We start from the raw sequence: 13,084 nt of genomic DNA on the forward strand, positions 1-13,084 counted from the left end.
GTGAAGACGATGAGGGATGGAAGCAACTTAATATGCCTGAGAAAAATCCCATTTTATGTGATGATAGTAGTAATATATGAAGGCGAGGTTGAGGGATGGTTTTTGAGAAACTACTGATAAGAGGCAAAATGAAGGAACTAAACAGTTGCTACTTGAATGTTTGGTTGTGTTGGATTGTTTTGCGATTTTGTTTTGGGGTTCATTCTGCTTTTATAGGCATTCCGCACCTTCATGGAAGTTTCTTAGATTTTAATAATCAAGTGTTTAACCCCCTAAATTCATAACTGAACATCCCCATCAAACTGTTGCTTTGTCAAGGAAAAAAAATGGAGTACTAAGTAGTATTTATTTGTGTTGGGCGTAGGGAGCAAGTAAAGTGAACCAACTTAAATTAGTCATAGAATTCAAAATATTAAAGTATAGACTCCTGCTACCAGTAATTGAAGCATTGTTGAGATTAGTGAATGTGGCTGCCAACCAAATTCTTATTTTATATTCTTTCCCATTTATTTTTATATATTTTTCTTTTTTAATCTCTCATTCAATTATATATTTTTCAAAATTTATCAAAAGAGATAAAGTTTTATAATATAAAATATAATTATACCCATTTACAACTATTATTTTCTTCCGCTACACCCATTTTATATATTTAAATATTTCTCAGTGTCACCATTTACCTACTTTTTTCACAAAATTATTCTTTTTTTTTAATCTCTGTGCTCAAATTAAATGTATATAATTTTAACGGAGAGAGTATCATTTTTAATTTGAGCTCAATCTTTTGGTCATGGTTTCCCAGCAAAAGCATTCCATAGTACTACTGGGATACTGGGAAAGATTGAAAATCAAAAGCCAAAGAAGACTTAAGATATCATCCGAAATTCAGAATGGTAAAATGGTTACATGAAATTTCACGGTTCGTTCCTAATCTCCACAATTGGTTTACGAATAGCATAGTGTGTTCTTGCATCCACAGGATTCTTGTCAAATATCAACGATAATTCACAGTTATCGACCTTAGCATATTAGAATGTTAAATTGCCATCTAACATTTATTTTTGGGTTCGAAATTGAATGATAATTTTAAAATCGAAAGAACCATATATGATAAGAAACCATACACATTTTAAAACAAGATGGCAATTCAAAACATAACTTCTTCAACCAAATTTATGTTCCACTGATTCAAACAGAGCAACTGAATTGATCCATGGATACCCTCTATATAGTACAATAAAATCCAACAGGATAAAGCACAACTACGCAGAGAATTTAACTGCTCCCTGCGATAATTTATCATCAACACTACAACCTGAGCAAGAGTTGAGAAATATATTCCTAGTTTCTGCATGTTTTAGCTCTATGATAGTCTTTCTGCTCTTAATTTGATTCCCTTTTCTGAGTAGCTATTTGTCTGTACAAGGATATGCTGTGCTACTCTATGCTTCCAGCTGCATTATACAAATGTGTGATTACTGTCAAACGTATTACAAAGTTAACATAACAAAACATAAAACTACATAGAGTGATTGAACTTATTGTTACCTGAGATACCCAAACATGTGAAGCACATTAGTTTAAAGACCAATCCTTTGCAAGTTTAGGCATAAGCTTTAACGTAATTTCACCATACGGCTCTTCTTGTTGTAAATCAACCAGTCCACAGTTCTTCAAAACCTAGAAGAAATGTACACATCAGCATCAATCGGTATTGCTCTTCCTTTATAAGTAGTAACTTGTATAGCTAGCATGGTAATTTTGCTTGCTTATTTCAAAATGGGTTTTACAACTTTGAACAGGTACAGATTGGTGGCGGTTGACAAGTATATGGACTTACCAGTGTCTCAAAGACCATTCGAGCAGATACTTTTCTTCTTTTCCCTTCCAAGATTTTGTTCAAACTAAGATCTTCAGATTGTCTTCCAGATATAGGTGTGACTGATAATCTACTTTTTAAGAATTTAGCCACAGCTCTGAACATATTAATCCATAAATACAGACATTAGAGTTCAGGATTTGGAAAAACAATATGGTTTGAGAAATGAACAGAACAATTAAGACATTTTCTTCGCATACTACCTCGATCTCACAGACAACATGTCAACTTCCGATGCTCCTGATTGATTTCTTGTGAAGTCTGGGGTTCCTCCCTGTGATCCTATTTAAGCACATGTAAGTAATCATTAGGCATCATACATGTATCAATAAATTCTTATGCAACTAAAGAGCTCTTGCTCTTGCTCTTGCTCTTGCTCTAAGCTAAATTGCGCTTGTCAAAGGAAAAATGGGTGTGTAAGTACTGACACACATTCTTAGTATTTTTTTTTATTAACATATTAGTCAACCTACCAGCCGGGGTGTTCTCATCCTCTGCCAAAAAGGACAGCTCCTGTGTAGAAAGTGTAGCTTATTAGATATAGCTTAAACTAGGGTGACAGTAATTAAGAAAAGAAAACAAAAAATGTAACTACTGTATTATAACATCGTAATTTAAATACCCCATCTCCAGAATTCATCATCTCAGGAATATCAGAAAGACAAGTGTTCTCGAACCCTCTTTGTTCATCCAACATTGTAAGTGGTGTTCCCATGTCAGACCCAAGACATCCAGTAGAGGCCCCCCGCTCTGATATGGTCCCCATGGTTGTTTCCATAGGGTTAGTCCATGCACTGCTTTCAGGGTCAAATGCAGGAGTGTAATCATCTCTTGTAGTTGGAGAAGGCATTGATTTGGCAGGAGAAGGCATTGATTTGGCAGGAGAAGGCATTGATTTGGAAGGAGAAGGCACAATCCTATTTGGTGAGTTTATAAGATCATGCAAAACATTGCTTTCAGTGGGTATTTCATTGTTTCGAAGGCGTTCAATTTCCTCAGGAGAATCATGCACAGTGCGTGAAGATTGTGCAACAGCAGGAGGGTTTTCCTCTACTAAAGCCAGATAAGGTTTTGATGAAACAAAGTCTTTATTAAGAGTATCACGCAGATCATTGCAAAACCCTGATCAGTTCATACAATTATTTTACAATAAGCTTAAAGACAAATTAGCAGAAGTAACAAATAAATTGCACATGCACTCACCAGTCAGTATTGGTCCAGAAAACATTCCGTCGATTTTTAACCTATAACCTTGCTTCCTTGTCCGCACAATATCCTTACAGTCTTTCAGTCTCCGTTTCATAACCCTGAAACATCCATGCTATGTGATTTAATAATATAACAGGGATAAAGAATCATGGGAGAAAATGAGAGTAAAATGAAAAATTATATTATTCAATTTTTTTGCCAAGTGCAGATTAGAACTTGCCTATTACTCAAAACTGTTTCTTCATCGAAATACAGTCTTCTTCTTTTTGGTCTTCTCTTAGGCTGTTCAGCAGGTGGAGTTGATCGAAGTGCTAATTCAGGTGTTACATGCTCACCGCCTGAAAAAGGGTCAAGTTTGAAATAAAACTATATAAAAACAAGATGACCAATATTAAACGCACAAAAACAGGACAACTTTGAACCTACCAATAACATTGTCAGAACCAATATTTTCAGGTTCTTGTTCTAATGCTGCAGATAATGGCTCTTCGCGTGGTTGGGTTGGAAGAGAACCATCACCAGAATTAAGTTCCATGTTCAGGGTATGATGTTCCATGTTGGGAGTATGATTATCCTTTTCATTCATAATCTCATCCATCACATCAATGTCTGGTTCCAATTTGTCATCCCTTGGGTCTATCCAAGATGGAATATCTTCGGGGTGATAATCAGGAACAGCATCACGCCTAACTTCAATCTGCGGATCAGCATCACGCATAACTTCAATTTCCGGCATACTTGTAGTACTTCTGTCCTCAAGTGTTACCTGATTGCTTGGGCCAGGATCTTGTCCACCAACAGTTGTATCCACAGGGGTACGAAGATGAGAACTGTAACAGCAAATGAAAAGATTATCTTACAGTTCTAGCTGCTTAGTAAACAAGTGAAAAAATGGGGTAAGATTAGGATGAAAGCGTACTCTTCACGCATTTGCTGGTATCCCGTTTCAAAAGGAGAATTTGAAACAACATCCTGATGCATTAAGAAGAGTGTGAGTAAAATTTATTTTAAATATTTCAGAACTCAGATACAAAGTTAAAGTTGACATAGTTACCTCATTGAAAGAGACAACTATATAAGGATCTTGTCCAATCGGGATTTGATCTGCAAAATTGTAATGTAATTATCTTAAGCCAAAACATTGCATATCAACAGATTCAAAGACACAAGGCAACAATAAATTGTTGAGAATTCATGAAACATTTTAATTAATCACCTTCTATTGTTATATCTTCACGGCTCCTTAAATGATTGTCATGAAACCTGAAATCATTGAACAATTTAATTAGTATCTACTTATGGATATATACACAAACGATATGAGTAACCAAACTACCTCTGGCTGTCAAAGTTGTCATCTACATCCATGACATCTAATTGCATGTTGTCCGGCAAAGTGATGGATTCTAGTGTTGCATGAGTCGCATTTTCAGGTAAATTAACATTTGTCAAGGTATAGGCCTTTTTCACCCCAAATAGTAGCACCTTGCAGTCTTGGCAAAAATAATCAACTTGCTTCGAGTAAATGCGAACAACACCAAGCAAAAGATGCCCTGACATTCTCAGAGCTATAGGGAGTTCTGGATACATGATGCGCTCTACACAAAAAAAACAGAACCAAAAATTTGAACCTTTTTGTTAATGCAAATTGATGGTACATATATAATGCATTACTTTGCTGGAGCATAAATAATAATGCCATATTATGTTTGCATGAAAGAATATTACTCACTTCATGAAATTACACAAGATGAAGTACACAGATGCACACATACAAACACAGACGCACACATACAAACACAGACACACACATACAAACACACACACACACACACATATACAGCCTAAAATATAGGCATTAACAGCATTAACATTCAAGGAGATACAATAATCCAAAGAGATACAACAAGAATGAAGAGAGAAAAAGTCATATGTTTTGTTCTCCAATGGTTTCAAATATGATTAAGTGAGTGTATATTGTAAATGTATCCCTTATAAACTTGTTTATAGTCATTCAATTGAAAGTAATGTATAATGTGTAACTCATATACATAGAAATACATATAACTAATATACATGTTTAACATTAAAAACATATAGAAATTGATAAAGGCCGGATCTTTAAGAAAGTGTCATTCATCAGTCAATAAACTCATCACCGAAATTCAAGCAATAAAAAAACTGGATTCTTTCAACAGAATTAAACCCTTAAAATCAATCTTAACAACATTATATAACTGTAAAATTTATATAATTCCAAACTCATAAAGATCAAATCTTTAGACAAGTCAATATTCATCTCTCAGTAAACACATCATCAAATCAAAATTAAATTAAGAAACAGGCTATCAACCAAAACAAACCCCTCCCCATGTAATTCACTAAAAATACATCAAATTCAAACAAATCAAGTGAGTTCTTGAATCAGAATCATACCCTAAATATTCAATCTTGACAACAATAAATAAATTTATTTTATGCACATCCCAAAACAGTTAAAGATCAAAACTTTAAACAAATCCCAGTAATCTTTCAATAAACCCATCACTAAAATCAAATCAAGAACCAATCTTTTCACAAAACCCCGTCTGGGTAATCAATAAAATCAAAAACCCATCAAGAAACTGAAAAGAAATTACATAAAAAATCAAGAAAATTAAAAATCTTGAAGAAAAAAACTCACCAACAGTCCTGGGGATGTTAGTAGCAGTAATGTGAGACTTCTTGAGTCTGTTTTGAAGATGAGCAGCACACCAAACAGTCCCTAAAGGCCCTTTTCTTGCCAAGAAAGAGTTTGAATAAAACATCTTGAAATTCTTGTTTTATGATTTAATTAAATTAATGGGGTTTTGTAAATTTGGGGGAGGAGAGAATTTGTGGGGTGGTTAAATTGGAGAAGAAAAGAGAGGTACAGAGATAGATACAGGGGGAGTGGCTAAAATATATGTGTGTATCTTCGTTTTTTACTCATTTGAGATGAATTGGGGTTTTCATAGAGGCGGGAATTTATAAATGGGCGCCAATTTGATGAAGCGTACTTGATACTTTTCGGAAGGAAGGGGGGGAAGGGCCGGCTCTATCTGTGATTTGGGCTTTTTTGGAGTTTGGTGACTTTATTCACTTTCTGGCCCAACAACCTAACAAAATTCTGATTCTGATCTTTTAGGGACGTTTGCAACCGGAGTTGGCATGGGGGCGGAACAAGGAATTGGAGGGATACGGGTTGAGATATATTTGATTTAGTACCGAAATGAATATATTTTATTTAAATATTTTGTAAGATATTAAATTTAAATAGTCCAAGAATTAATAATTTAATTAATAACTAAATATACTTTTGACTCCTTGGTTATTTTTGTATTAAATATTTACAATTTATTGCTTAAATAGAGATAAAATAATAAAAATAAATTTGTTTCCCTATACCCCTCCCTCGTACCCCCTCTCTCTTACTTATGAAAAACCAAGATTTGAGAAATTAATTTAGTAAAATAAAATTTTGAACCATTATTGGCTGAAATGAACGAAATTTATACCTGATTTTAGGATATCTCGAATCAAATGATCCCATTTTTTTTGCGGCTAGGAAGCCGAAAAATAAATAGGAGTGATAGTAGGAATTTCCAGGAAAAAATCCAATTTTGTTAGTATTCCTTTGGCATATAAGAGCATCTCCAACCATAATAGTTAAAATGGTTAGCCAAATCATGATTATTTAAAATTTTATTGCACCTGTAAGGTCATGCACTCCAGTGCTATTAGCTATAATCATTAGCAATATTCAAAAATATTATTTTATTCCTATTTTTCATATTTATATGTATATATATAAACTTTAAATAATAGAATAAATTTAGTTAATACTTAATTCAATACATGAAAACATTATATAATTGTAATTTAATAATTATTAAAACTGAAAATATAATAACATATAAATATAACAAAAATATATTTAATAAAAAGTTACTAATATATATTGTATTATATATTGTTATGCCCGTTTTTGGTCAAGACCCCTAAACAGGTCCCCATAAGTGTATTGAAGAGCTGAAGATCCATAAGATTTGAGCCAACACATGCGGGCTGAGCTCGTGGTGTGTGAGCCGGGCTCATGTGACCACATGCAAGCTGGGCTCATGACATGAGAGCTGGGCTCACACATGCGAGCTGGGCTCACACATGCGAGCTGGGCTCAAGTGATGACATGGGAGTTAGGCTCACACATGCGAGCTGGGCTCACACATGCGAGATGGGCTCACACATGTCAGGTGGGCTCATATTTATCATTTGGGCTCTCAAATGCGAGCTGGGCTCGGTTGTGCCCACTCGAAGTGGGCTCAGGTGCCTTCACGCGAGTTGGGCTCAGATGACTTCACGCGAGATTGGTTCAGGTGATAGTATTCGAGTTGGGCTCGGTTGTGCCCACGCGAGGTGGGCTTAGGTGCCCACACGCGGACTGGGCTCAGGTGCCCACACGCGGGCTGGGCTCAGGTGCCCACACGCGGGCTGGGCTCAGGTGCCCACATCTTATAAAAACAGAGGTAACATAGTATTTATTAATTAAAAAGGAAGGCGGTGCGGGCCGAGGTGACCAGGTCAGCTCGCATCAAAGGACTTTGTGTGCAATATGGAAAGTGACTCATAGATGACTGAGTTGCTCGTAGATTTCGGGGCCGACACGGGTTATTCCTACAATTACGGGAAGAAATGCGGAGATGCCGCGAGATTGTAGGAAGCGTGTGGAGCCGGTCGAGATTTACGTGACTGATTGGCTGAAGGCCTGACTTTATCGTGGGCTTGGGCTACACGGGTTGGAGAACCCTAACCCTAGCCTACGTGACTTGTTCCCCAAGAACTACGTGAGGCCTGATCCCTATAAATATGGTACGTAGGCACTTGTATGAGACATGACCCGACACTTGATAGAGAATAACAAACCCTATTCTTTCTTAAGGAGTCAACATACAAGCTCAGCCACCACTAAACAACCTTCCTCCGCCCTCAAACACTGTCCTTGATCTTTGTTCCGCCCATTCAGCTCCACAACACTGTTATACGAAATTCTCCCTATAACAATTGGCGCTAGAAGGAGGGGATTTTCATCTTAGGGAGAAAGATGACCAAAGAAAGCAAACAAGCGGCAACACCAGGAAGCGGAGGCAAGAAGAAGGACCATAACGAGGTCGAGCACACGCCCCCAGAGAATCAGGCGCCACCTCCACCAATTGCAACCGTGGACGGGCAGGCGGTCATGACGTATCTCGAAGGGATGGCCGATCAGATGAATCAGATCAACACCCGGATATCAAGGGTAGAGAGAAGCTCGGTCCAGAACGCCAAGCGTAAGGCGCGCCGCCTCAAGGTCTCTCAGCGTAGTTGGAAGGGCAAAGGTCCTCAGAAGAAGCTGATCCACGATTTTGATGACGTGGCAACTGAGACCAAGCAGAAGAAAGAAACATCGCGCGAAAAGGAAGATGTATCCCGAGGCCATGATGAGCGGGGCAGCCAGATCTCTACGAGATCGGGGCAGAAGCCAGCTTTATCTGAGGCAAGGTCGATTAGCGTGCTAGATCGGGTGGGTAAAAAACTAAGTGAGCATGACCTCAGGCTCAAATTAGAAAATTACAAGAAGGAGAGAAAGGAGAAAGAGCCCGGGGATCAGAGAGGCTCGAAAAGAGAGCGGACCGCGACCCCTCCGGAAAGACGACAACACACCTCGCCCAGGAGGGAAGAGCGACCTAGGCGCAGAGACAATCGTGAAGATGAGTCGCAAACACGAGCCGGAAGAGGGGGACGCCGCGAGCGACCTCAGGGCTCACACCATTCGAGTAACGCGGGAGGTGATAGAGAAGGAGAAGTTGTCAGAGTAAGAGGCCTAAGAAGGATCTTGGATGATATGGAGCGAGAGAAGAGGGGGCCCTCGGCCTCAGCTGCCTCTTCCCCGTTTACGGCCAGATCAGGAGCACACCTCCTTTATTACTGATCGGGGCCTCTACTGTTACATCGGGATGCCCTTCGGGCTCCTTAATGCGGGGGCAACCTATCAGAGGCTGGTGAATAAGATCTTCAAACACCAGTTAGGGAAGGATATGGAGGCCTATGTAGATGACATGCTCGTGAAATCAAAAGAAGCAAGAGATCATATCCGCCACCTAGCAGGAATGTTCCAGATCCTAAGGGAGTACATGATGAAGCTCAACCCCCAGAAATGTGTGTTCGGGGTCGAATCAGGGAAGTTTTTGGGGTTTATTGTCAACCATAGGGGCATTGAGGCCAACCCCGCCAAGATACGAGCCCTACTCGAGATGAGATCCCCTCGACGGGTGAAGGATGTTCAAAGCTTAACAGGGCGAGTGGATGCCTTGAACCGCTTCGTCTCAAAGTCCTCCGATAAATGCCAGGAGTTCTTCAAAGCAATTAAAGGAGTGGGAAGGAATTTTGAGTGGACAGAAGAATGTGAGGATGCCTTTCAGAATATAAAGAAGCATCTCTGCAGCCCTCCAATGTTGTCCAACCCAAAGGCAGGAGAAACTCTGATCCTATACTTGGCTGTCTCCGACTTTGCAATAAGTGCGGTATTAGTCCGAGAAGAGGATGGTATCCATCTCCCGGTATATTATGTGAGTAAAAGGCTAGCCGACCTCGAGACTCGGTACACAAACCTCGAAAAGCTAGCATATGCTCTGATCCTAGCCTCCCGAAAGCTCAGGCCTTATTTTCAGGCCACAAGATAGAGGTACGAACCTCCTACCCCCTCAGACAAGTGATGCACAAACCAGAGTCTTCTGGTCGGATGCTGAAGTGGACGGTTGAGCTCGGCCAATTCAAGGTGGATTATAAGCCAAGGACCGCAATCAAAGGCCAAGCCCTGGCCGATTTTGTGCTAGAATTTCCTCCACATCAAGAGGTGGAGCCGGGAGCCCTTGTTGTCACACCTAGCACAGAAGAAGTTGGGCTGGAAAGCCAAAACAGTGCCCCATGGTGGAGCCTATTTGTGGATGGAGCCTCTAATGGTGATGGAGCAGGGCTGGAATTGAGCTAATCAGCCCAGAGGCGCGCAAGATCAGACGTGCGACCCATATGGCCTTTCATGCAACCAACAACGATGCTGAGTATGAGGCCCTGATCAACGGTCTCAAGCTAGCCTTGAAGATGAAGGTGGAGAATTTGAACGTGTTTAGTGACTCCATGATTATAGTCTATCAGATAAACGGGGGGTATCAAGCTAAGGGGCCGAGAACAGAACTTTACCTGAAGTGCGCGCAGAGGATAATCGCAAGGTTCAACGAGGTGAGGTTGGAACTAATCCTGCGCAGGCAAAATGAAGGCACGGACGAGCTAGCTAAACTCGGCTCGCGCCGTGAGGCCACCCTGCTAGGGGTCGTGCCCCTTGATATACAGAGGCAGCCTAGTGTGCCCGAGCACGAGGTGGGCAGCCTCAGTAATGACCTCGACCCTACGTGGATGGTACCTATCTTAGCCTACATAAAAGATGGTTCCCTCCCGGATGAAAAGAATGAGGCAAGAAGGATAAAATACAAAGCGGCCCGCTATGTGATATACGATGGGGTCTTATATAGAAGAGGGTTCAGCACGCCCCTCCTGAAGTGCATAGATGGGAATGAGTGCAAGTATATCTTAAGGGAGGTACACGAGGGAATTTGTGGCAATCACTCGGGGGTAGCTCCCTAGCTCAGAAAATCCTCCGTCAAGGCTACTACTGGCCAACGCTGAAAAAAGACGCATTTGAGTTCTCCCGGGCTTGTGATAAGTGTCAGCGATATGCCGATTATTACAACAGCCCCGTGGCCTCTCTCACATCTCTCATGAGCCCTTGGCCCTTCTCTATGTGGGGAATTGATCTGATTGGAGAACTCCCGAAGGCCAAGGGAGGTGTCAAGTATGCGGTTGTTGCGGTGGATTACTTCACTAAGTGGGCAGAGGCCGAGCCTCTAGCCACCATCACGGCAAAAAAGCTCCGAGAGTTTGTATACAGGGCTATTGTGTGCCGCTATGGCATCCCTTACAAGTTGATATCTGACAACGGGAAACAATTCGATAGCAAGGAAATGCGAGAATTTTGTGAGCAGCTAGGGATTCAGAAGAGCTTTAGCGCAGTTTGCCACCCCCAGAGTAACGGATAGACAGAGGCTGTTAACAAGATCATTAAGCACACCCTGAAGGCAAAACTAGAAAAGAAAAAAGGGACATGGCCAGAAGAACTCACCCAGGTCTTACGGTCTTACAACACGACACCCCGAACTACAACTAGGGAGACCCCTTTTTCTCTAGTGTATGGGTGTGAAGCTATGGTGCCCGTTGAAGTGGGGGCATGATCTTTCCGGAGGGACAACTATGACTCAGAGGCAAACGAGGTCAATCATCGGCTCTATTTGGACATGATCGAAGAAACTCGAGAAGATGCTCAGATCAGGATAGCGGCATATCAGCAGAGGACAGCTAGGCATTACAACAGTAAGGTTCGAGCCTGAACTTTCAAGGTGGGAGATTTGGTTCTGCGCCGGGTCATGCCAAACACCAAGGTGGTGGGCCACAGAGTCTTTGGAGCGAATTGAGAAGGCCCTTACAAGATAAAGTCGGTGCTCTGGGAAGGAACCTATCACCTCAATGATATGCAAGACAAGTTGATCCCGAGAGCCTGGAACGCGGAACACCTCCGAAAGTATTATCAGTAATATTATTCTTTTCAGACTTAGTATTATCTTAAAATATTCCTACATCTCGGAGGGTAGTGTCATATAGGTGCCTCCCTGAGACCGCAAGCATGTACTCCTTTCACTTCCCATTATCTATGAATAAACGATTGATCTCTATTTGTGCACTTGATATTTTAACTTTTGTTAATAGATTAAATACCCAGCAGGGGAGCCCATCCTTGGGAACCCATGCGAGGACAGAACGGTTGTTTTATTAACATGTTAAAATCACATATCAGGCCGGGCCCCGGCCCGCTTGACAACAAATATGGGAGACGAGCTGGACCACGGTCCGCTTAGAAAGATATGAGCACAAAGCAAATAAAAGATGAAGCTAAAAAAAGGGATGGGCACGCGATGCGAGCCCATACCCGGCTCGCAGACTCCCAAATGCGACCCAGGAAGCCCAACCCTCCACCAAGCATGGCCAGGGTCGCATTATGCGAGACCGTGTAAAAATGCGTGCAGAACTTGGGAATCAGTAATGACGCGAGCCTGTTCCACTTAGTATTTTCTGTTAAATTTTGCTTGATTGAACAAAAGGTGCGAGCTGATTGACTGGGCTCGCTGTGAAGGTGTAATGCTCGCCATACGTGGCCAGGGTTATGATAACTTTTGGTCAGTAGAGGTACGATAAGTTCACACAAAAGTAAGGAAACTGGCTAGCACAGTAAAGATGAGTACGGGCACACAAGACTTAGAAATTTGATATAAACAAAAGTTAAATAAGTTAGGCCCCGAGGCAGAATACTTTAAATACAAACGCGAGGCAAGAAGGGTGCCCGCTTACCCAGTCAAAAGTCTAGTTCTAATAAAATTGCACTAAGGGTTATCAGCCTCTGCCTCCCCACGATTTTCATCATCAGCGACCCGGGCCTGCTCGGCTGCGAGCCGAGCCTCCTCAGCAATTTGGGCATCCCTTTCCATCTCTAGCTTCAACTTTTCAGCATGCCTCGCTGTGCTCGCACCCAGAGCCGCCCAATTGAAGTCAGGAACCTTCTTCATAAAGACTTTCATAAAATTCCTGGCCCCCAAGTTCCTAACATCAGCGACGGTGGCCTCACGGCCCTCGGTCAGGGCAGAAACTGACCCATCCAGCTCGAGCATCCTCTCCTCGAGGCTATCCTTCTCCTTCTTCCACGCCTCAGTGGCCAGGTCGTGAGCCTCCTTCTGCTCCCTTAAAGCCTTTTCATGGGCAGCATTCAGGTTAAGTATCTTCTGATTATAGCTGTTTACCAGCATAACTTTCTCCTGCCCATGCTCAGCGACCTTACTC

The 13,084-nt window shown here is 41.4% G+C and overlaps 1 protein-coding gene across 1 annotated transcript; it reads right to left on the reverse strand.

Moving 5' to 3' along the window:
• Positions 1–1,142: 1,142 nt before the first annotated feature.
• LOC141689042 (sister chromatid cohesion 1 protein 3) lies at positions 1,143–6,241 on the reverse strand. Its single transcript, XM_074493203.1, has 14 exons — positions 5,772–6,241; positions 4,425–4,686; positions 4,305–4,351; positions 4,143–4,192; positions 4,008–4,060; positions 3,515–3,918; positions 3,309–3,426; positions 3,083–3,186; positions 2,502–3,001; positions 2,353–2,392; positions 2,083–2,161; positions 1,841–1,976; positions 1,549–1,680; positions 1,143–1,454 (listed from the first exon to the last, which is right to left on the reverse strand). The coding sequence occupies exons 1-13, from the start codon at positions 5,893–5,895 to the stop codon at positions 1,576–1,578; spliced, it is 2,022 nt and encodes a 673-aa protein (XP_074349304.1). The 5' UTR covers positions 5,896–6,241; the 3' UTR covers positions 1,143–1,454; positions 1,549–1,575.
• Between the last annotated feature and the right edge of the window lie 6,843 nt (positions 6,242–13,084).

The sequence above is a fragment of the Apium graveolens genome, chromosome 10 (genome assembly GCF_009905375.1).
Source record: "Apium graveolens cultivar Ventura chromosome 10, ASM990537v1, whole genome shotgun sequence".
NCBI lineage: Eukaryota > Viridiplantae > Streptophyta > Magnoliopsida > Apiales > Apiaceae > Apium > Apium graveolens.